Source organism: Grampus griseus, assembly GCF_964374135.1.
Source record: "Grampus griseus genome assembly, chromosome: 18".
Taxonomy (NCBI): domain Eukaryota; kingdom Metazoa; phylum Chordata; class Mammalia; order Artiodactyla; family Delphinidae; genus Grampus; species Grampus griseus.
This window is the reverse complement of record NC_139012.1, coordinates 3,721,465-3,747,545: the sequence shown is the minus strand read 5'-3', so window position 1 is coordinate 3,747,545 and position 26,081 is coordinate 3,721,465. Positions and strand designations below refer to the sequence as shown.

The following is a 26,081-nucleotide window of genomic DNA, read 5'->3' as shown; positions in this document are numbered from 1 at the left end:
CCGTGTGCCAGCGCCTGGAGCGGGGCTGATGAGACCACAGACGTTAGGATGTTAGGCCCCAGCTCGGGCAGGCCCCATGCTTTGCTTACCCACGTGGAGTAAGCCAACTGCTCTCGCTTTAATTCAGGGGATTCAAATCAGAGATGGCGGATGGAGCCGTTTCCCCGGAGCGCGCTCGCGCCTGCACTTCAGTTTCCTTGGAGACGAGCCAAACCTGAGCCTGACAGTCTCCAGTTGGGAAGACAACGCATGTGCTTTGGCCTTTCGTAACTTTTCTTTGTGGACCCGGGAGACTAAGTATCTTGATGGACTGTGATTCACACCCATGGCGAAAGTTTTATAACCCCTGTTTTTATATACAGCGAACGTAATTTTTCTTTTAATTGTATGTATTGCAGTGCCGGAGCGTTACAGCAAGTACATCCAAAAAGGGAGCGCGTGGCCGCGGTCCCTAGCTTACACCCTTCTCACTGGGCATCCTCACCAAAGCGTTTAGATGCGTGTGCTAACTGCTGAAACGTGAGGAAAATGCTCAATCTCCTTTGGAGCCATTTTATTGAACAGAATCATTCCAAAGGAAATCTTTGACTACATGACAATTCCCTTTAAGATTTGTATGGACCTGTATGCATGTAAATTTCTCTGTTACATGCATGAGGGATGCTGTCACTTATAGCATGAATCCTTAAGAGGAAAAAAAAATAACACCTGAGTTTCAGTTATGTAAAGACAGAGGGGGAAAAAGAGCCTTTATCCTGGCCTCTATCTTTTGTGCTTTCAGGTTTTTTCTCCTTTCATCCCCCAAACAATAAACCAGCAGGAAAAGGAGGTGTGGGGCTGAGAACAGAGGAGCTGTCTTGAGTGACCTAGAAAGGCCCATGCCTGAAACCTGCTCCTGCCATTCCAGTAATGCCCGCTACGTCCCTCCCGAGTGGCACAGCTGAGACAGGACAGGCCTGATCTGTCGCCCTGGCATCACAGACTCACAGAGCTAGGGTGATTCCTAGGGTACATTGAGTTTTTCTCCTTGCTGTTTTCCCATTCATACAGATTCCTCTGTCCATTTAACTAGGCTCTGAGGCCCACTGCCCTTTGAATCACCAGGAGCCCAATGGGGTGGCAGTAGAGAGGCACGTCAACCCCTTCCACCTGCTCACCCTGCAGCCAGGGCAGTGTGCCTGGAGGCCCAGTGGAGACCCAGGACTCCTGCCCACCCAGCGGCAATGAGAATCCCCTCTTCTTTTGTGTCAGAGCAGGTTGAGCGGGGACCCCGAATTCTCCACTTGACAGTAATGAGGCTGTGCCTCTCTTCCCCTGCTGAGTCAACTAACCAGAAGGTTAAGTGGGAAACTTCAACGTCCTCTTCTCAATGGATAGAACAGCTTTGTGGGAAATCAGAAAGGATGCAGAAGAACTCAACACCACCAACTGATGGGATCTGCTCACTTACAGATGTGTAGCCAAGAGAAGCAGAATTCTCCTGCTTCTCAAGCCCATGCTTCAAGAAAGACTATATTCTGGGCCATAAACCAAACCTAAAATTCCGAAGGATTGAAATTATACAGACTGGGGCTTTCCTATCACAGTGGACTCAAACTAAAAATCAAGAAGAGAAAAATAACAGGAAAATCTCCAAATACCTGGAAACTAAAAAATGCCCTTCTAAATCATCCATAAATCAAAAATGCAGTTTCAAGGGAATCCAAAAATATGTTGAACTGAATGAAAATGAAAATACAACATATCAAACTTTTGAGACAGGCCTAAAACAGTGCCAAGAGGAAAATTTATAGCACTACATACACATATTAGAAAAGGGGAAAGTCTCAAGTCAGTCATCTAAGCTTCCACCTCAACAACCTAGAAGAAGGAAAGTAAAACAAACCCAGAACAAGCAAACAAAAGGCAATCCAAGAGCAAACCCAGAGCAAAATGCGTGGAATTTTTTTAAAAATAGAGAAAATCAATGAAACAGGGAGTTGGTTCTCTTAAAATAACCATAAAAATGACAAACCTCTAGTAAGGAATGACAAGGAAAAAAGAGAAAAGACGCAAATTGCTAATAGCAGGAATAAAACAGGAAATATGAATACAGACCCTGCAGTCAACAAAAAGATCAAAAGGGAATAAATACTACAAACAACCATCACATATAAATTCGATGACTTAGATGAACTGGACCAGTTCCTCAGAAAACACAAATGACCTCAATTCACCACATATGAAATAGAGTCCTGAGTCTTCCCTGCGCTGATGTCGATATCCTGCTGGTGATGGTTTTGTCCGATGTTATCACTGGCGGGAATGGGGTAAAGGGTCCACCGGCTCTATCGCTGTTACTTCTTACAACGGTGCATCTACAATTATCTCAAAATTAAAAGTTTAAGTATTTAAAGGGGATGGGAGCAGGTTATCTATGGACATAATAAACGGGCATGAGTGGATATCATTTATTTAGATTTTCTAGTTGCCTTTGACAAGGCCAATACCAAACTTTATTGGATTGAGGAAATCATCATGATTAAAAGACCAAGTCTGGAAACAGATTGTATTTTACCCTTAAAAAGAAAAAATAATCCCATCTCAGATGTATGTGCACACATATGTGTGCTGTGTGCATGTATTTCTCAGCTCGTCCCCTGAAAAGTCCGAGAAACACTGACTAGCTTGATAATACTATGCTATTGTGCACCTCTAGGTCTCTAATTACAATTTTCCTGTAGAATATGAAAGGGCTCCTTGAGGAAATACTTGATTCCAGATTTGGGACCAGGAAAAAAAAAAACATGATATGGAACCATGTGTTATTAGCATTCCACTAATGCCAAGTTTATGTAACACAGAGTCGTTAGCATTATTGTATTAATTATGATAAAATAAGCTATCTTGGGGGGTAATGTCTAATACTTCTGTTGAGCTGTCAACTCAAATCCTGTCAGTACTGTAATCATCCCTGTCTTAGGAATAGGCTCAGAAGCTCTTAAACTTGGAATGCCTTTGCAGAATATTAATTTAACACATAAAGAAAGACTCAAAGAGCTAAAGCAGTTTTCCCATTGTCACAAAATAATTAAGCTCACCTGCTTCAAGACTTATTAATTTTATATGAAGTAAAAACTTTTGCCCAACGCCATGCTTCCTACAAGCACCAAACTGCCCTTCTCGAGTGTTTGCACTTGTATGGATTTTGTTAAATATCTTTTCCACGTAACTTCTCTAGCTGGTGTCTCCACCTGGGAGGTTTTGAACTTTAGTTTTAATGGGAGACCTTTAGCTTTTTGTCTAACTCTCCAAGTACAACCAGGACGCCATTCATGAGGACTTCCCAGAGCACATGATCTTGTGATAATGAAAGACTCATCAACATAATCTTAAATAAAAAGGGGAAGCTCGATGTTATGCTATATGTGGTCACAATATAACGAAACCTTTTTGTTCATTTCACCAAATATTAAATGAATCTTCCCAGTGGACACAGCATTTTGCTTGTTGCTGCAGAGACAGAGCTGAGCAATCCATAGTCACTCCCTCAAGGTACAGCAGGAAGGCCCATCACAAAGCAAGGCACGACAGGAGCAAAGACAGGCAAGGGATGTACTTAGAAAAAGCAGGTAGTCCAACTGTGTGTGTGTGTGTGTGTGTGTGTGTGTGTGTGTTTACTTCAGAATCATCAGATGCCCGTGAAAAGAAGAGGCTAGAATTATAAATTGGAACCATACAGAGGAGGACCCTACACTGCAGGCTCAGCTCTGGGACATTAAATAACTTGCCAGAGTCCATATAGATGCAGAGCAGCTTAGCTGGGTGTCTGTGGTCTCTGGGCACTGCTGTCTCTAATACAGGAAGGCATGTAGAAGCCAAACTCCAGGTTAAGGTTTCTCAACCCCACTCCCAAGGTCATTGGGGGCCAGATACTTCTTCACTGTGGAGCTGTCCAGGGCACTGTAGGACGCTTGTAGCATCCCTGTCCTTCCAACCCTTCAGCTGTGACAAACGCAGAAGACTCCAGGCACTGAAAGTGTCACCATCATCCCTGGTTGAGAACCACTGCTCTAGATGATGTAAAGATCATTTATATTCAACAATGTGTAATATGTAACATGATATATAGCTTACATTTTAATATTGGCAAGCCATGTTCTGGCCTGGGGCAAACAGGATAATTAGGTAACGATTGAGAAGTATCTTAAAGTTGTTTAGTTGTTTGGCTCTTAGCTCAAGCAGTCTTCTGATCCAAATTCATGTTGGAAAATCTGGGAATCTGCAGGGTATCTTGGGATTTCTGTGCCGTTTAGGCTCTTGTGACAGCAAAGAATAAAATCCCAGCAAGGCTTTATTGTAAGGATGACACAGTTAGGCATTGGGACTTGAAAACCCGCTAGGAACCAAGACTCACTGGGGGTCATCTGGCCTTTTTCTTGCTTCCTCTCACTGGGCACTCAGCCTCTTTCTCATGGATTCTTTCTGTCTAGTTCCATCTTGCTGCCAATGAGACAATCTCCTCTGGGCCATCCAGTTAAAATTCCCCAAGGAGTCGGGTGACCAGCACCTTCACTGGTCTAACCACCCACACTCCCTCATGGTGATGCAGGACAAAGAGACATCACTGACCAGCTGCCCTCCTTGGGGTCAGTCCTGGTCTACGCGGGGTAAAGGACAGCCTGTGACACCCAGCCGTGGCGAAGCAGCAACAGCTGTTGAACCCGATGAGCCTTGTGGCTGTTCTGACCCTCTGGACCCCACTTGGGAGCTCACACTTAGCTGAGGCTGAGAGAGACAATAAAACCACGTCTCTCTTCAAAAATCAAGTCTCCCAGGCCAGATGGGAATACCAGCAAAACCAGACAATAAAGTCATTTAAATATGTTCGTAAGTAAACTGTGACAGAAAAAAAAACTGTTCTTTGAATAATCCAGAATTAATTGTTTCCTGAGTTTTCTTTGTTTTAAGGACTTCAGATTTTATTCACTGCTTAAATGCTCCAAAGGAATGCTTTTTTTTTTTTTACTGAAGTGTAGTTAATTTACAATGTTGTGTTAGTTTCAAGTGTACAGCAAAGTGATTCAGTTACGCATACATGCATATATATGTACATATCTGTTCAATACCTACTCTTTTTCAGATTCTTTTCCATTATAGGTTATTACAAGATATTGAGTATAGTTTTCTGTGCTCTACAGTAGGTCCTTGTTGTTTAGTATTTTCTATGTAGTAGTGTGTATCTGTTAATCCCAAACTCCTGATTTATCTCTCCCCACCCCAGCTATCCACTTCGGTGACCATAAGTTTGTTTTCTACATCTGTGAGTCTATTTCTTTTGTAAATAAGTTCATTTGCTATCATTATTTTAGATTCCACATATAAGTGACATCATACAATATTTGTCTTTCTCTGACTTACTTCACTCAATATGAGAATCTCTAGGTCCATCCATGTTGCTGCACATGGCACTATTTAATTCGTTTTTATGGCTGAGTAGTATTCCACTGTATATATATACCACATCGTTTTTATCCATTCACCTGTCAGTGGACATTCAGGTTGCTTCCGTATCTTGACTCTTGTAAATAGTGCTGCTGTGAACATTGCATGTATCTTTTGGAATTAGAGTTTTCTCTGGATATATGCCCAGGAGTGGGATTGCAGGATCATACGGTAGCTCTATGTTAAGTTTTTTAATAAAGACAGCGCTCCGTTTCTCAAACTGACGCCTCATTTCCTTCCCTCCCAAGGTGTCATGAAGTCTTCCTACTTGGTTTAGAGAGTTTTCTGAGCAGGTGAGGGTTTTTCAGAATAAACAGGCTATGATGGCTCTGAGTCAGCACCCCTTTCTCCTAAACTCGCGATTGGAGGAGGGCCCCGGCGATCAGAGCCTGGGAATGGGAGCTTTGAACTTGCCTGTAGCGAGAACTCTAAGACCTGAAGACACTGCTCTTATGAATAATTTAAAACTGCCGCTGAGTCAACTTATTCTTTAAAGGAAATTACTTTCGTGGTCATGTTTAACCATTAGTAATTATACCACTTTCTTTTATTATAGGTAATGTATGAAATTGTTGGAGCGATTGAAAAAAATAAAGACTCCCTTTCACAGAATCTTCTATTTGTAATGAAAAGTAAGTGTTCCCCGTACGGTTAAAATGCCACACATTCTTTATGTCTCTGTCTCTGAACATGGCCCTATAAAATATGCCACCAGCTAAGGATAATTGAACTATCTTTCGTGTTCTAATGCCCAGAATAATAAGGAATGGAGCTTGCCATGCTACACACTGGTTACAATTTAAGTTAGAGTCTAGTAGAAACCATAATTTAACTAAGCTTTTAGCGGATAGAAATATAAAACACCTTCACCAGTTTGACGTGTGAATATAAAGAAGCTCCCGTGTGAAGACTGATGGAGATGCATATGGCTTCCCCACAGCAGCGTGAGTTTCATTACTTAAGATGACTCTGGAGCACAGCTAAGGGTGGTATTTTATTCTTGTGTACTTTCAGCTATAAAAAACTAATGCTTACAAAGTAAAATGAGGGTACAAATTGATATATACATACACACATGCATATATGTATATATCCATATAAATTTATAGGTGACATCTACTTAGTGAACCTTAGTACTTTATATACATATCTCTATACATATCTCTATAATTCTATACTATATGTAAAACGATGTACTGGGTTTATATGTGGTATAATTATATATGTCTCTGTATTTACATATAGAGCTATAAATTTACGTATATGTATAGTTCTATCTCCTCTAGTAATTATTTTCTTAGTAGAAGTTCTGCAGTGATTCACATTTTCTTACTAACCTCTTCAACGAATTAAAATGTATCATCTTTGTGCTTTAAGTTGCTCTAAGTGAGATGGAGCCATTTATCATTCCTGGGAAAAGAAGCATATCATAGCCTTTCATGAAATAGTTGGATGCCTTTGAGCTGGAAATAAGACATCCATATCACTTCCGGCTGGAGGAATATATTTACCTTAAATCAAATAGTAGAGTTGCAGTATATTGCTTTTCATGGGGAATGACTCTGCTTGCCTCTCAGAATGTATGGTTATTGAGTTCTCTTAAAGGCTGAGACTAATGATAAAAACATGGACTTGGAATAATACTGTGTAAAAAGAAAGAAGTGAGATAATTGATCTTCTTGATTATCACTGGAAATATCTTCCTTCTAGTTTTCAAATATTTGGACTTTCATTCATAACATACTTAAAATTGTATAACTTACATAAAATCCATGTATTTTATGAAGAACTAATATACAGCATGTTTTCAAAGTTGGCACTAGGCCTCCTTTTTTTGTATTTCACGGTGACGGAATATGTATTTAGAAAGAGAACATGATGGCTTCAGTTACTGCAATTCTGCTCATCTTAGCAGAGTCCCTATATCTTAAAGTCATTCTTTTGTGTATGCTTGCTAACAAGTGCCAAGAGAAAACAGGCGTATCTTATTTTATTCTAAATATTTTAGACTATACATACATCTGAGCAAGACGACAAAAATTGCAACGTGCCCTTATGTGTTCATATAAGAGGTGCGAAGCATTTTCTGCAGAGGGCTAGAGAGTAAATATTTCAGACTCTGCGAGCCGTAAGTTCACTGTTGCAACTACTCAACTCTGCTATGATAATGAGGAAGCAACCGTAGACAATACAGATGGATGTGGCTGTATTTCAATAAAACTTTATTTACAAAAACTGTGGCCTGTGGATTTGGCCCACAGGCCACAGTTGCTTACCCGTTCTATCACACAAGCAAAGATGCATGGTTGTGATAGTATTTTATGAATCTATGGAATGCTTTGGCACTGCAAATAGTTATTAAAAGCAAGCGTAATTTATAGATAATAGTGGTAATTCCTGTCTCCAGGCACCTTGCTAAGTACTCTGCTTACAGCATCTGATTTAATTCTCATATTATCCAAAAGCTCCCAGGTGTGGAAGGAGGCAGGGTCTGTGGCAGGATCCCTACAAATCCAGCTGTGTCTGTGACACCCCTGACCAGTGCAGACAGGGAACTGGGTGGCACAGCTCACACAGACAGTGCCCTCAGTTGATGCCCAAGATGGGAAATCAAGTCCACTTGACTCAGAAAGAAGCAGGTACAGTCCAGACTCTTAAGTCTACTTATGAGTAGAGGAGATTTTACTATTTATTGTCGGTGATGCTGTTGGCATTTCTGCAGACCTGTTCATAGACTGTGGGCACCCGTTTTACGGGCAGAAAGGCGCCCAGTGCATTGTGTCTAGAGCCCAGAGAGGGATGCTTCCCATTGCAACGTGTATACAGGGTGACATGAAGAAAAATGCCTGCAGCAAGTGACTCCTAGAAATAGGGAAGGGAGGCCAAAGCTGTCTCTTCGCTAGGGACTTCCTTCTCAGGCTCTAGGTGGCAACACGATGGCCGAATTTCTCTTTTTAATGTGCCGAGGAACCTGCTCTCACCTCCCACTGGCTCAGCTTATGGGCCGGGCTCTGCTGTTAGGGGTGAGGCCTGATGGCATCTCCATCGTAGGGGGATGCTACCCCTGCTTTACCTTCATGCAGCCTGGGTGTGTGATCCAGAGAAAGGACAGAAACAGGTGACTTACATGTTTCGGTTCATAGTTATGTCTAGTGTTTACAGATGTAGTAAAGCCTTTTTCCGCAGTTATGGGAGTACCAAGTTGCACTATTTATCTGTGGTCCCGTCCATCCACAGACTAGCTAGAAATATAAATAATATTTTTAATTAAGTTACATAGGCCATGGTATTATATGTTTATTGTTTCACTGTTTTTAAATGATTTCAAACTTAAAGTCACAAAATTAGTACAAGGAACTCCCGTGTGCTCTTTTCCCAGATTGACTTTTTTCATTTCCTTTCTCCTTTTCTCTCTCACTCTCTCCTTCCTTCCATCTCCGTGTGTGCGTGCATGTGTATGTACGCACACTCTCTGAGCCACTGGAGAATGGCCAAAAGTGTCTTTGTGCCTAAATACTTTGGTCCCTATCCTAAGACCAAGGACATGATCGTAGATATCCTCAGTAAATTATCAGACGATTAAACATTGATATGATACCAATATCTAATTCAGAGTTTATGTAACACTTTACCAATTATCCCACTAATGTCTTTCATCATCATTTTTCTCCCAATTCAGGACCATTTGCTGAGTTTACTTGCCATTTCTTGTCAGTCTTCTTTAAGCTGGGACATTTCCTCAGCTTTCCTTTTTCTTCATGACATTAATATTTTAAGAAGTGGAAGCCCAGTTTGGTCATTATTTTGATACTAAAATTGCCCAAGACTTGGCCAGTGAGAACCCCTCCAAGCTAGTTCCTATGTCCTTTTGACAGGTTCTCATGTCTGTTGGGGTACTTTCTTACATTCTGGCTTTCCAAAGTGTTCTGGGATCTTCTACCTTGCCTCAGATCCAGAATTGGCCACTTATCCAAGAAGACTTGATTTATTTTAGAAGTGAATGGTGTTAAGAAACACTAAGAAATGGGGGCAGGGTGAGCTCATTGCTACTGGCGTGTCATTGCTTTTAGATCCTTTCAGAACTAGGAAATTTAAGATATAGGCATAGATTTTGCATAGATATGTGTGTGTGTATATATAGATATAGATATGGATAGATATATCGCAGTATATTATCGTGATACCTATAATTTCCAGCCAACACCACAGGGCTCCTTTTTGCCTTCCTGTAATCTATAATTGTATCTCCCTTCTCTGACCCTCCTCCTAGCTCCCTATTTGTTTATTCATATAGCGACTTTTCACTCAAGGCACTGCTAATAAATACATTAGCTGGGCAAACAAAATAATCTGAGTGCAGAAATGGTGGAAACTAAACCACTTTGCTCCTGAACGCTGCCAGCTGTCCGATGAATGACTTATGCGTGTTACATCACACTTTAATCTTGCGGGAATCCACAGAGTAGGTACTCGGGTGGTTATTTCACAGAAAAGGAAATTAAGGCTTAAAAGCTGTCTACATACAGATAGAAGTAACCCAAGAAACATGCCTTCTAGATCCTTAACTGTCACAGACATGGTTTTCACTTTGCTATTCAAATGTGTCCATCCATTCATGAGCCCATTTCTCCCTGAGGTGTCAAGAAAGACATATGGACCCAGAATTACCAGAATTTTTATAACCTAACACCTAATATATCAACTTGCTTTCACCTTTCCAGCTTAACTGGATCAGAAAAAGAGGCACTTTTCCCCCTAACAGCTGAGACAGTTGAATGAGACAGGGGCTCCCCAATGTCTGCATTCCACTCGGAGAGAGGTTCTTCCTGGGGACGTGTGTCCCCAGCAGTTATTTTCCTGGAATGGAGAGCTGCTGACCAAGACCATTTCATGACTTGGTCAAGTGCACTGAGGCCCCTTAGGTCTGAGCAGGTCCGATCCGGTCTGGCTGTTAGGAGAGCAGTAAGAGCCACTCAGTTCTAGAGCAAGGGATTCAGGGCTCAGGTGGGGGACGGGAGAGCATGGGATCTGGCCCAAGGGCAAAAAAAGGTCAGAATTCATCAAACAGCGTGATGAGTAGTGGGGAAAATGAAAAAGAGGCAAAAGGAAAGGCAGACTCCTAAATTCCCTCCCCACTCAGAATGTTTTAGTGGTTAGAACGCTCGGATGACGTGTGAGCTTAACGCTTGCATGAATTACGATTTTAATGCCGCTTACAATCTTCATTTATTTATTTCCTAGCTAGTGAAAATGTCATGATCAATCATCTGTTCCAGTCGAAACTGTCACCAACAGGAGCCCTCGTACCTTCCTCTCCTTCTTTTAAATTCAGAGGACATAAATCTGCCTGGCTCAGTAAGAAAATGACAGCTTCTTCAATGATTGGAGAAAACAGGAATTATCCAGAACTTAGTAAGGTAGGAGTGTTTATGATTCGTGTCTGGTTGTTTTGAAGTTTGCTTATTAGCACATTTGCTTCTTCTTTTAAAGAAAAACAAGCACAATCCTCAATGCTCATGGAAATAAATTGATATTTTAATTGAAAACATTAAAGGAAAGCCTGCTTACCGAAAGTACAGCCCTCTGAGAGAGGACAGTTATAAGAAAGTGCAGTGGAGTGAAAATTTGACAGCAAATAGAGTATCAGTCATTTTAGTTGTTGTCTGTGCAGCACCCTTTTTACATCTCATCTCTGTGACTGTCTTTTTGATGAATGGGACGTAACTTCAGGGACAGTAGGATTAAAGGGAATAAACTGAGCTACCTTATTCTGTTGATATTAATCACTTCAGAGGCTTCAGGTCTCTAAACAATAAATTGTAGTTTCTCATATAGACATAGTGTATTTTTCAGGTCCTAGAGTTCCGTAGATTTTTAATTTATTTCAGCATTATACTAATTTTTTATTGGGGTATAGTTGCTTTACCATGTTGTGTTAGTTTCTGGTGTACAACGAAGTGAATCAGCTGTATGTATACATAGATCCCCTCCCTTTTGGACCTCCCTCCCCACCATCCCACCCCTCTAGGTCACCACAGAGCACTGAGCTGAGCCCTGTGCTGTCCCGCAGGTCCCCACTAGCTATCTGTTTTACACATGGTGGTGTATTTATGTCCCAGTTCATCCCACCCCACCCCCGCTGCCCTGTGTCCGCACGTCCATTCTCTACGTCTGCGTCTGTATTCCTGCCCCGCAAACAGTTTCATCTGTGCCATTTAACGGGTATTTGTCCCACACCAGCGTGGTTGTACTTACAACCTAAAGATTCTGACGATTTGTAAAATAGAACAAAAAATACAGTGAAGAGTTGTTTCAGACTGAAATGTTTTATGTTTATGAATTCAGTGCCCAGTCGTAGCCCAGTTTGTTTTGCTTGCCTTTATAAAAACTCTGAAAAAATGAGAAATATGGTTGGGAAGGTGTCCAGGACAATCAATCTTAGAAATTCAGTCACTGTAGCTTGCTGAACTGCATTTTAACTTACCAATTAAAATAAAAGCATAATTAAAGTCAACTGTATTATAGAAGAATGGCAGAAATGTGTGTCGCGTATTAGAAGTGTCTGTGTGTGTGTGTGTGTGTGTGTGTGTGTGTGTGTGTCCTCCTGAGTGTGTGTGTATATGTTTAGCCATTAGACCCTAGATTTAAGGGTCCTTTGATATAGTTGTTCCAGAACTGGACCATCACAGGAATTCAATCTCACTGCATATAAAATGGCATCTTTTACGTAAAAAGGACAAAGTGTTCCCCTTGTAAAGCTCCATCTCTATTCCTGGTGGTTTCGCTGAAACTTCTGGCCTTTCCTTTCGCAGTCACCCTGGAAACCATGAGCAAGAAATCGCCACACACCTCCAAACTGTAATTTTTAACCTTAATTATTAAACATTACCAGGCATAGATGCCATTAGTCTTTTCCCTGAAGGACTGCAAAAGCGAGATAATTCACAGCAGTTCCTCCACCCGGAAAGGGAAATTGAGTGTTCAATTTCAAGGGATGAAGATTTATTTATTATGATTTTTCCTTAAGTGTTCCATTCCTCTCTTCCCTCCGAGGGTCCTCACCCCTGCACACCCATCCCTGTGACCAGCAGGGTAGCCATCTACCCACCCTTCAACTGAGCATCACGTTCGGCTTTGTGTTTGTAGAAAACAAGTTGATCTTAGACCAGTCGCTTCGTTTTCCATTCCCTTGTCAGTTACAATTGATCTTTTCAGCTTGACAGTTCATCTCGACGGAAGGAAGTGAGCTATTGCCATGATAGCAATAGCACCATATTGACAAGGATGTTTCATCAAATTTTTTGTTCTATCGAGACCTTTTATTTTAAGATAAATGATTTTGGATCGATAGATCTGTTGGTCTCAGTCTGTGTGATTTCGTGAAATGTAATAGTACATTAGTGGCTGAGGTTTCTTTTAACCCCTGGTGGGATTTAATTAATTACTTTCTGCCTTTCGTTCTTCACCCACTGGCTTCATTTTCACTGACTTCTTTTATCTGCATTATCATTTAAGCTTCGCTACGTATGAATTATTTTCTTTTAAGAGCTATATGTAACTGCTTATCGAAGAAAACAGTCTACTGTCATTTTTCACAGGCAAGTAATTTACTAACCCCTTTTAGTCATTAAAAAAGAGAAAAAGAAAAGGAAGGGAAAGAAAAAATGAGTAGGACACTGATTATAGTTAAACTTACGGAACAAACCAGTGATTGTTAAAACATCCAATCTTTGTCATGTAAAATATCAATTGTATCCTTTTACCGCAGAGTAAGCTACATTCCATGATAAACATGCACAATTAGTAATACAATCAGGATACCGGGGGAGTTTACTGTACCACCAAGCAAGTCAACCTCTGTCTATTCTCAAATGAAAGTAGATGCAGGTTCGTGACAGCCATGGACTTGAAAGGCTACAGAAATGGTTACTTTACATGTAGTTGCCCATTTTTCTAGCTCGTGGTACCATTACAGAAAATCATTTGTTTTAAAAAAAACTGATTTTTATAGTCTGTTTTAAATCTACATCTGCCTGTAAGTGAGTTTATATGAATCAGAGGGTTCATTTTTTTCCCTCTAAACTGGAATTTAGTAAAATAAACCTGCTCACCCTTTCCTTTTGTTTTCATTACAGTTATTAAAAAAGAAAGGAAATTCTACATTTCTTCAAAGACTAGAACGGGGAGGCCCGGCCACCATTGCATCGCAACTCAGGGTTAGTGAAGTTTTCAGATTTCAAAAACTTCCATTTTGATTATATCAACTGTAGAGGGTTTACATGGAATTCTCCTCCATTTTCAGCACTTAAGGACCTTCCAAAAAGTAAGCATACACACACACACACACACACACACACACACACACACACACACACACACAAAGCAAGTGAATGCATAATAAATAAGAATCATGGATTGAAGATAAAGATTTTTATTTAAAAATTGCTTTACCTTGTCAGTCGGTGTCCTCTTTGGGGAATCAGTTGTGCTTTACTTCTCTCCTTAGAAAACTCTGACGGATATTACTGGAAAACTTCAGAAGTGCACTCCACACTTTATTCATTGCATCAAGCCCAATAACTCGAGGCTACCAGATACTTTTGATAATTTTTACGTGTCTGCTCAGCTGCAATATATTGGGGTCCTGGAGATGGTGAAGATCATCAGACACGGATACCCTGTCCGCCTTTCCTTCTCGGATTTCCTGTCAAGGTAGGTTCTGCTCTTGTGTCCACTGTTCCCAGGACCATGTTGATGATATTGTAGCGTGGATCTTCTGTTTTCTTTTCTGGCATTTCTTTTATTATTCATATTCTTTTACCCTGAGTAGACAAAATACTGTGGGAAGCAATGAAATACGCTGACAAAGCTTATATAAAAAGTTACTGGGCTTCCCTGGTGGCGCAGTGGTTGGGAGTCCGCCTGCCGATGCAGAGGACGCGGGTTCGTGCCCCGGTCCGGGAAGATCCCACGTGCCGCGGAGCGGCTGGGCCCGTGAGCCACGGCCGCTGAGCCTGTGCGTCCGGAGCCTGTGCTCCGCAATGGGAGGGGCCACAATAGTGAGAGGCCTGCGTATCACAAAAAAAAAAAAAAAAAAAGTTACTAAACTTTACTGCAGACCCGATAGCTTGGAAACAATTTTCGTGTTCCCTTAAATTTAGGTTTCCTCGGATTTAAACATTTATAAAATTGTTGCTTATAATATTGACATAAAATTATAATTTGATATAAGAAACTAAGTATGTGATTATTTTCTCCTTTTATATGTATGAACAAATTTTTTTTAGGTCAAGTGTCGGCAAACGGCATTCATGGGCACATCCAGCCCACTACCTATTTTTTGTAAATAAAATTTTATTGGAATACAGGCAGTGAAAATAATGAGGATATATCTGTTTTCAGGCAGTCAAACAATAAAAGGGAGGATGGGCAAAAAGGAAACAAGAAAGTATTTGGTCATCTTATATAAAACCATGAAATTTAAAAATAACATTGACATAAAGTAATATCAATATTACAAGTATAAAATCTAGCATTTATGGTTAAAAACTAACTGTACAAATAGTATGGACAAATGTGTTTGGCAAACCATTCAGCTAAAAAAAAGAGATTTTAAGGTTTTGTTGACCAGAAGTTCCATTTGAGCCACTGGTTTGAAGAAGCTGCTCAATTCAGGCAAAGAAATCAACCAAAAAACTGAAATCAGCAAGTCGGAAATAATCAGGACAAAGGGTTTGATATTTAAACTATGACTAAAATTCTACGTTTAATTTGTATCACACTTGTTTTTCCGGAGGATAGAAGTATCATCTGTTTATTGTGTATTTTGGTAAATTTCACAAAGACACAAAGAAGAAAATCAACATCCTATGAGCCATTCATTCTCAAAGAGCTGATAGACAATTCAGAAGGGAGGAGATAAAAATCCACCACATTTCAGGGTAAAGTATCTGGAGAATGAATATGTTTAACCTGCAGAATGTATCGTGTAGATAGACAAGATAATTGTGTTTAAAAACTTAAAAGATGCTAATTCATGAGCTCATAGACACACTGTCTACTATTTATAGGGGAAAACTGCAAAGTTGGGCATTACACAGGGATACATTAAGAATTAATATGTACTGAATATAAGAATTAATTTGTGCTTTTGTTGAGTAGGGATGGTGGTGTCACATCACTGCTTATTGTACATTAAGAGGTGTCTGGTAGGGACACCTCTGATCTGCCTCTTTCTATTCCCTCAGTGGACGTCCATTTAGAGTCTCCAGAAATGTTTGGTCTGTTATGAGTATATATTTCTCACACTTTACAGTTTAAGTATTAAAAGTCAGCCTTCCCACCCCTTTAAGTCCAAGTGGTCTTCGATTCAATGAGTTTAAAACCTGCCCATAAACAAGTTTAAAGTAATAGATTCCCACATTTACTCCGGACCTTCTGAATGACAGTCAACAGAGAGTGGGGTCCAAGGACCCCCTGGTTTGTCTGATGGGGAGGGGTGTGGTGCTGTTATTGCTGGCATCATACGGTCTCAGAGGGTCACCAGCCTTGATAAACTGTAGTTCACTCAGCAGCGCTGACTCCCTTCCCAAGCCGTGCTGAGAATCATGGTTCTGCAACGTTAGTGTCCATCATAGGCTTGTTAAAATACAGATTCCTGGGCGGCAGCCCCAGAGTTCCTGGTTCAGTCGGTCTAGGTGAGGTCCGTGAATCAGCATTTTTAGCGAGTTCCCAGGTGATACTGATGTTGCTGGTGTGTGGACAACCTTTTGAGAACTACTGCCCTAGAACATCTACTCACTTGGGGATTACATCTTTGTTTGGTTTTGTTTTTCCCCAGACAAGGGTTGAAAGTAGGTGAATGCCTTGATAAGCAAAGGGAACTTGTCGAGGATGCAAAATCTCAGGCATTTACTGAATTAAAATCTGCAAATCTGTTGAGATTTCCAAGTGATCCGGATGCAGTTTCAGAAGCACTGTGAGTGGATTCCTGCACTGGATATTAAATAGGGTTAATCTCACCCTATGAATATTTTTTAAAGTGCATTCAGTGCATTTTCTGCTGTTTATTTTGTTAGAATGTCTTCGACTCATGGAATCAAAGAAGCTTGGCATTAAAGTGTCCCTCAGAGTTTCTCTGGTATAATCTTTAGTAGCTGCATGGATCTTCCTTACAGCTACTCCAACAGGCAGTCACTTGAATTGTCCTATTTTCCCAGAAAAGGGTGGAGAACATGGCTGTGTGTGTACATGTGTGTACATGTATGTACATGTGTGTGCAGGTTCCCAATATTATATATCATAATAATTAGAAAATAATTTTACCTTTGTTATTTGTATTTGTCTAGTTTGACATATATACATATATACCTACCAGAATTTCTTATCTCTATTACAATAGTGTACGCAATGATTATCTTTTAAAATTAAGTACAGTCTTCCATATATATGCATTTCTTGCTTTACTCTGACTTCTAGGCAGAGGCCACGTCTTATTCAGTCACAATACCTGTGCGTTTTGGGTTTTGGTCAATGTTTTAGGAATGAAGCTGGCATTGGGGATTAATAGCTGTTCAGTGTAAAGTAACGTTTCTCCATAACAGAGACGATAGATGCACTATGTTTGTTGAAAAGAATAGTGGGGATGGGAAATGATACTTTTTGGTAAATCTCTGCTTTTCTTTAACCAGCCCCTTACGCAACAGGAGATGTGATTTCAATTTATCATCTTTATTTGTAATTGCACATTAGTAGAAATGGAATTATTAATGTACTTCAGTGGGAATTTGTCACCGTCACTCTTACATAAAGGATGCCTATCTGGAATATTATCACAAAAACACTGATCTGTAGAGAGATTATCAGCTTCTACAGAACTTGAATAAAACACAATCCACACATTGTCACATCAACAAGTAACGTATTTTTTCAGAAAGCTCATCAGAACCTTGAAATCCCCCCGGGCAATCAAGCTTCGTTGTATAAACACAGCCTCGAGGTGCGATTTAATAGTTTTGGTTGCCAAAATATCAGATAACAGTTCCTATGTAAAACATTTCTTTTCTGTTTGTATCACCTTGTCTTAACTGTTAGAGAATAAAAACCAATCAAACAAATTACTTTGTTTAGTTTACAAAGAGGAATATGGTTACCACAAAAATGCTGGACAAAGAGGAAAAATATGTCCAGTTTTGAAACCAGCACCTACTCATCTCAACAGCATTTATCGCTTCTGAAACCCAACATGACAGTAAATGTGGATAATGGGCAGTTCTGCGGAATCTGTAGGTGGACGTGATGGTATTGCAAATTCGCTTCCTGGTATCCTGGCTTTAATAACTGTCCATCATTCTGAGTCTTCCTAATCAAAACCGGAGAATTGTGTTTGTCGAGAAATCCTATTTTGATTAAATGAGAAGCATGCTTGTTGAATTTTTTCCCTAATAGCATCAATAGTTTCTGAATGGGGTAGTAAAAATGCAAGTTCCTATCTCCATGGCAAGAAACCTCACAAGTTTGGGTATATGAGGAAGAAGGAAAGGAGCAATAGAAGTAAATTATTATGTGCAAATCATGATACATAATTGGATCACCTATTGCTGTGGACTGAATTGTTCCCTCCACAAAAGCTCATACATTGAAGCTGTACCCCCCAGTGTGACTGTATTTGGAGATGGGTTCTATAAAGAGGTAATTAAGGTTAAGTGAGGTCCTAAGGGTGGGGTCCTGATCCAATAGGTTTGGTGTCCTTATAAGAAAAGTCACCAGAGAGCATGTCCTTCTTCTCTGCTATCTGAGGATGCAGTGGAAAGGCAGCTGTCTGCAAGCCAGGAGGAGACCTTGGTAGAAACTAACTGGCCCACACCTTGATCCTGGACTTCCCAGCCTCCAGGACTGTGAGAAAATAAACTCCTGTTGTTTAACCCGCCAGGTCTGTGGGATTTTGTTATGGCAGCCTGAGCTGGCTGCGAATACCTGTGTTCGTAGGTGTGTGTTGATATGGTCTCAATGGGTAGCGTAGCTGGACAAGTTATGCTGGGAAGTTTTTGGGACTTTGTTCGTATTATGTGCTACTCTTGCGCTAATGGGAAGAAGTCTAGTTTACATGCACATGTCATGTGACTTAAAAAACTTGTGTCTTTGTTCATGGAATCATATTCTTTCTATCTCTTTCTCTATTTACTCAATGGCATTTACTTGATATTTAAGATTCACTCAAGCATCCTCTCTGTTGAAAAGTCATTTATAAAATCCCCAATTGGTTTGTGTCTCTTCTCTAAGCTTCAAAAAGGCCTTAAGTGTTTTACTTATTATTTGCTCACTGGAAATACTCATTTATGTGAATATGTAACCACTTAGCCACTAGAGAAGAGGTTAGCAAACTATAGCCACCAGATCAGATCTGGCCTGCCACCTACTTTTGTATGACCCGAGAGCTAAGAATATCTTCTACATTTTTCAATTGTCAAATTTTAAATGGTTCTATATATACCTACGTAATCTCCTCAAGTTTGCCTCTTGGCATACAAAACTAAAATATTTACTCTCTGGCCCTCTACAGAAAACAACTTGCTACCCCTGTCCTAGACCATATGCTCCTTAGATGAAGGCAGGTATTATTGCCTGTGCAGATGCTAACATAATGCCCACCAGCCGTCATCCTTCTGGGTCCAAACTCTATGGAACTGAACAAAAAAGATCTGACATCCTCTTCCATTTCAACAACTGTCTCTAATGTTGGACGGATTCTTCAGTTTGTGAGAATTTTTCTGATGGCATTGTAAAAGACAAACTCTCACCAATACCATCTGTAGAACATAAAATTCCAAGTCAGTGGCTTGCAAACAACGAAGGTTCCTTTCTCTTCTACATTATATTTGACTGTGTTTAGGAGTTGCACACCTAAGCTCGAATCAGCTCTGATTTGGGCCTCTTTTTCATGATGCACCCCAGGGTTCAGGAATAGCCCAGATCTAGGACATGCCCTTTCTGTGCTGGGGGAGAAGAGACATGGCTGAGTGGCTGCTACAACTTGTGCTGAGATGCAGCATCTGTCACTCTCTTATATTCCATGGGTTAAAGGCAGTCACATGGCCCAGGCCAACATCAGTGGGGTGGAGAAGTGTCTTATTCATGGGAAGTACCCCAGAGCACGTAACAAAGAGTAGGGGTGTATACGCTTCTGGCTCGGTTAGCAGTTGCCCCACAACTTAGTGGCATAAAACAGCAATGTGTTATTTCTCCCAGTTCTGTGGGTTAACTGGGCTTAGGGGGGCATTTCTTGCTTTGGGTTTCTCCATCCATTGCAGCCATACAGCAAGAGGTTGGTGTCAGCTGGGCTGGATGGACAAGACGGCATCTTCATCCCTGTGTCTGGTGTCTGGTTGTTCCTTCATGTGGTCTCTCTCTCCAGCAGAATAATCTGGACCTCTTACCTGGTGGCTCAGGGTTCCAAGGGGCAAGGAAGGAAGCTTGCAGTCCTCTTACAAGCTGGGCTGGGAACTAGCACAGCATCACTCCCCCTGTATTTCATTGGTCAAATCAGTTGCAGACCAGCTGAGATATTTTCACTGGGAAGCAAGCAAGTGGCCAACTTTGGGACAGGCTACCAAGTCTTCTTGAAGGGAGAACATGCAAGTAATTGAGAATGATGCCTAAAGCTCTGCCTATGTGCACCGGCACTGAATCGAATCTCTGTAGACAGAGTTTTGGGTGAAGTAGAAGAGAATAGCTTTATTGCTTTGCGAGGCAAAGAGGGACACAGCGGGCTTGTGCCCCTCAAAAACTGTGTGTCCCAACCTGGGAGGATTTGGTGAGGAGTTTTATAGCAATAGTCAAAGGGCAGGGTTGCTGGTAAGATGCAGGGTGTGTAGGGCCTGCATTCCTTTAATCTGGCCTCAGATGATCTCCTGATGGGCTTGTGAGGTTCCTTTAATCCGGAATGAAGAATGCTAACATCTTCCATTTGTTGGGGGTTTTAGTTCTGTAAAGCACTCAAAGATACCGTTATGTGCATCCCTTGAGGCGGAACCAGGACCCTGCCCCAAGCCTGTGCTATTGATTCCTGACTGCTCCCCACTTGTCTCTGCATCCCCTCCCTTCCCTGATTAGCAGCTGTTTGAACCTCCCCCTTGGAACTCAGGGAAGGTCATGGAGGCCGAACAGAGAGGCTCCCGTGCCCAGGAGCCCCATAGGGTCTTGCTCGGTTTCAGGAACAACAAAAAAAATTTCGATAGTCATGCCTATACCTATGAATTGCTATTATATCATCCTTCACCAGTAAGTGTATGTGCGTTTGGTGTGCTGAATACTGTAATACCAGAATTTTTTTTTTTCCAAACTATAGAATTGAGGGAAAGAATAATGTGAGGCAATGATGATGAAACACTTTTGAGGTGTCTTTAAAGGTAAGGTACCATGCCTGGTACCTTGCATGGCACTGTACCACCGTTTTCAAAGCTTTCTTCAACACCCTGTATGCTTGTCACATTATAATTATCATGGCTTTTTAATGGTCATCCAAGCCTGGGCCAGATATTAGTCCTTTGTGTCTCTACTCTTCTCGGGTGCTAACCTTCTAAATGTTCGTCTTTTTCCAGATTTAGAAGGGACATCTTTTGGAATCTAGCTGTGGGTCTTGGGTGGCAAGTGTGGAAGGGTCACATCATTCATCTGTGGACTTCTTTGTGGTTGGCAGGGGAGAGCAAGACAGCATCACCACGGGGAGAGGTTGACCCTTTAATGAGGCGCCCTTATGTGGAAAAGACAGAAGGGCTGGTCCAATAAAAGCACCCCAGGGACTGGTCTTATGCTTGGCAAGGTGAGGGCACGTGATCTGTTTTGAGATTGTTACTGGATGAGATCCCTCGCAGAAATAGTAGGAGTCATTTAGCTTGTTTAAATGACACAGTTGTCGCTGAAAGGCCAGGCTGTGAAAGAACGTAGCCATGATGTTAAATTGGGTGCGGGGAGAGGGATGAAGGGACACACTTCAGCTGATTGGATTAAACTAATGGACAGTAGCCGCCCAGCCCAGCAGAATCACAGCTACAGATCTGGGTTGGAATCATCGAAAAGTTTTCTTTGTTCCTTGGAAGTGATGTCAGTTACTGTCAATACATCTTTTTTTTTTTTAATACATCTTTAATAGAAACGTGAGTTAATACGTTCGAGAGCTGTTAAATATTCTAATTCAACTGGCAAAGGATACATTTTCTTCTGGGTAATTTTGCCAAGTCTCAACGTATTCTTCCTGCTAAAACCACTCTGCAGGGCTGGCTGGTTGTCTAAGGTTTAATGACATTTGGAAGGAAAGAGGGCCTGCTACTTTTCAATGAAATATAAAATAGGAAAGAGAAGTATAATAGATTCTCGAAGCTATTTCAATTTAAACATAATTAAGTATCTTTATTGGGAATTTGTTATACTGTTCAATGGATTAGGAATCATAAATTACCCCGTGATCCACTCCAGACATCTGAAAACTTTTTCTTTAAGAGACCAAATAGTAACTATGGTAGGCTTACAGGCCACAAGGTCGCTGACTTACGTATACTCAACTCTGCCTCATGGCAGAAAGTAGCCATAGACAGCAGGTCAACGAACGGGTGAGGAGGGGTTCCAATAAACTTTGTTGGCAGAAACAGAGGTGGGTGGTTTTGACCCAGGGGTACCTAACCCTTTATCTAGTCCCACCCCTCCTCTTTCTGATAGATTTGGGGGACATTTTTCCATAGAAAGGGGGACAGATGATGAAAGGTGACGATGTTTGCTTTCGTACATGCATCGTTGGGCTTCCATCCTAATTTCTACTCTGATAAGCTGGATGGTCTGCCATGACAGCATTCATGCACTCATTCCTTCACCATTCACTTCTTCATTGTTATTCATTCACTCTTATTTTATACTAGCATTTTGTGGAATCAAAATGCCATTATGCCTTTAATTTTTAAATTATAAGTTATGTCAGGGAAAACGTAATCGCAAGATGACGTTGCTTGCGGGGGCCAAACCAGTTTTAAATAATGACCTATAAGTTGCTTGTTTCATGATTATAAATCATTTAATTCTGTTTATCGGGCAACAGTGTTATGTAGTGGGATCACTAGTATATGATAGTTTTCATTCATGGTATCTAAATGGTCCTCATAACTCAGGAGTCGACAGAGCAGCTCAGGTCATCATTAGGACTTTTGAGGGGACCTGATTCGTATCATTTTTCTTACCCAGTTCTTGACCAAAGTGAGAAGACAAAAATCATCAAAATGTCATCTTTCTTGCACATAAAGTCTAGGATGAAGGACACTGCTTGGTGTGAGAGGCAAAGTGTCTGCTAATAGAACCCCAGAATTAGGCAGAATTGCACACACAACCCCCAATTACGGACAGTTTGGGCTCAGGCAGACCTCCCAATGAGGGATGCTGTTCAGGCAAGGCTGGAGAAGGGAAGGAAGACAAGCATTCCTTTGCAAGCAGTTTGTTCGCAAACAGCTGAGAATCCCCTGTTGTTTTGTTTTGTTTTCTCTCCAGAATTACCAGTTAGATTAGTCAGTCACTTCGCCTTCCCTCATGGATTGTGAAGAATTAGAGAGTGACCCAGAGTGTCATCCTACCTCCATGTCTAAGGAAACATCAGAAAAGAAGAGGCACCGCCCTCTGCATTGTTTTGTGTTCTGAACCAGAGGACGCATCCAGGAAGCCTGCTCTTGGGGGGACGTCTGAGTCTCTCAGAATATTCTCCCCCATCTTCATGAGCACCCACTGCTTTCTGATGGATCTTTCTGGGACCACTGAGAAGCAATATAGATTTTTGTACCCAAAGATTCTGCAGTGGGCCAACAGTGCATTACTTTAATTGATTTCAAGGCCACTCTGTATTCAAGACTATAAATGAATTTTATTTCCCATCCCCAGCCCGTCCTGACACATTGTCCAACAGAGCCCATCAGGGATTCTGCAACCAGAATAAATGAAAATATTAAAACAAAAGAGCAACTCAAATATAAAATCCCAGTGGCCTAAATATTCCCAAACTTGACTACGAATCTTCTTCCGTTGTTAAATTCCCAGTGAGAAAAGAAAGTTCAAAGATTAATACGTCTTATAAATTCAAGTCCAGAGATACTCAGTTGCAAAGGAATTGAAATCCCAAACCTGATTATCTTGACTTTCTGAATTAAATGTCCAAAATTCCATATGCATATGAAATTACTATTTCAGAAGCATTCTTTCCATTTTTCTAACTTGGCTCAGACTTAGCTAAAAAGGTTCCATATGTCTTGATGGAGCTGGGGACTCTTCAGTGTAACATTCTGAGCAGTTAGTCATTATATTAGTCTGTTTGGGCTGTCGTAACAAAATACCGTAGTCTGGGTGGCTTAAACAATTGGCATTTATTTTCTTACAGTTCTGGAGACTGGAAGTCCAAGATCAAGGTGCCATGGAGACAGAAAGAGACAGAGACAGAGAGAGACAGAAAAACTCTCTCTGGTGTCTTTACTTCCAAGGATACTAGTCTTGTTGGATTAGGGCCCCATCCTTATGAGCTCATTTAACCTTAATTACCTCCTAGAGGCCCTATAGATGAATACAGTCACATTGGGTATGGGGGCTTCAGAATATGAGTTTTTTTGCGGGGGGACAGAAACATTCAGTGTGTAGTAGTCATCTTAATGATGTGACTAATTTAGATCTCATTTGTTGTGTATATCACTGCCAAATCGCTTATCAATTTCACATCAAGTCCAGTGAGTAAATACTAACCATAAGGTTATTTGGATACCAATGTCATACACACTAAATTTAGAACTAACATACACACTAAATTTAGAACTATTTCCCTAGTCCTAGAGCAGAATATTACAGGAAGAATTATTCTAGAATCTAATATTTTGTGTTGCCAGAGACAAGGGTGATCATAATAGTATATTGACCAAGCCAGGGCATGTTTAAGAGTGAAATGGGGCCACTGTTAATAATTTTGACAGAAATACAGGTATAACCTGGGACTGTCCCTGGCAAACCAGGACATTGGTCACCCGAACTATCTGTACCCTGCACTTAACCTTCTCATGAGTTTCACTGCATTTCATTACCAGGAATCTTTCATCTCTGTCATTCCCAGTAGATTATAAGCCCTGTTAAGGAAAACCTTCCACTATATGCATGTAATAGGTGGCCAACAAGCATTTGTTCAATAAGCTAATAACGTTTTAGTTTTCTGTATAGTTTTATAGTTGAGCTCTACATCGTGTGTCCAAGATGTAGTATTCATTGATAACCTATGATGTGTTCCTAACTCAAACCAGCTCTGACTTTCAAACTACCTTAAAATACATGGTTTCATTATACCTAAACATTTCCTTTTCTTTTTGGCCGTGCCACGTGGCATGCAGGATCTTAGTTCCCCAACCAGGGATCGAACCCATGCCCCCTGCAGTGGAAGCACGGAGTCTTAACTATTGGACCGCGAGGGAAGTCCCTAAACGTTTCCATTTTAGGGTAGCCATTTAAACGTTAGGGTGAGATAATGATCCCAGTCTTGCCTTTGTCACAGTTTAATAATATTCTCACTCCTCAAAAAGCCCTGAGTCACTCTCTGAAATTCCTAGCCATGACTGTACAATAATTCATGGATTCGTGCTCTATATTGATTTTTTAAATGGCTTTCAGTTGACGGTCCTTTCTTTGGTCTTTGAAATGCTTTGTTAACTGAAAGTACTCTCTGTTTTACTGCAAGGGGAGGATCAATTTATTCAGTAAAAATATTTTTAGGAATAAAAACATCACAATAGACACTGGATTGATGATCTATGTTTAGGGGAGAAGCTGCTGCTAACTAAGAGTAAGTTACAAGTCGGGCTGACCCATTTAATACTATTTCCACATATACTCACTTGAATCATTCACTACAACTACTTTATTGTGAGACCCTATTACTTAAACTTGAAAATTTACTTCTGTGGCAAGTTAATAAATATTGAAATTATGTGAAATAAAGATTTCTACATTTAGTAGAAATCAATTTTGAGATAAAAGTAATTTGGTTTATTATTAGGAAATCCTTACTATTTTTTAATCCATGATTTTAAAAGTACGGTGATGACATTGTGTTTTTAAACTAATATTCTTACAGATCTCTCTCCACTTATGACCAAAAAAAAATCCCAGGGTATTTCTGTACATCATTCTCAGCTATTTTCTTCACAGCTGTCAAAAATGGGATAACTTATATTAGGAAGGAACTTATAATGTATTCAAAACAATGAAGTTTGCAGGAAAATGAATCATGCAGAGTGACCTGAAAATTATCAATGCACATAGTGAGGGACTCAAGAAGAAAAAGATTTTAATAGGAATGAAAAGCCTTCTCGACAACTGACAGATGGTTAGAGATGGGGCAGTGTGACTTTTTTTCCAGCTCTGATCATCATGACACTAAAAATCAGAGTCCCACTCAAGAACTAGAATACCAAATGTGGCACTCAGCAAAATTACGCCCTCCCCTTTCTTTGAAGAAACTTCTATTAGATCTCTACAAAGCTGAGGAATATAAGTAGTCATTTATACATTAGGTTTAATAAAGCAATGATTATTTA

At 40.6% G+C, this 26,081-nt stretch overlaps 1 protein-coding gene across 1 annotated transcript in view; it reads left to right on the top strand.

The window, feature by feature from the left end:
- The window catches only part of MYO16 (myosin XVI), a 424,969-nt gene that overhangs the window by 285,069 nt on the left and 113,819 nt on the right, over nucleotides 1-26,081 (top strand). Inside the window, exons 24-27 of the mRNA XM_082675412.1 lie at nucleotides 6,041-6,116; nucleotides 10,726-10,901; nucleotides 13,620-13,700; nucleotides 13,991-14,196. Of these exons, the coding sequence (XP_082531538.1) occupies nucleotides 6,041-6,116; nucleotides 10,726-10,901; nucleotides 13,620-13,700; nucleotides 13,991-14,196 (539 nt within the window). The remainder of the gene's footprint in view (nucleotides 1-6,040; nucleotides 6,117-10,725; nucleotides 10,902-13,619; nucleotides 13,701-13,990; nucleotides 14,197-26,081) is intronic.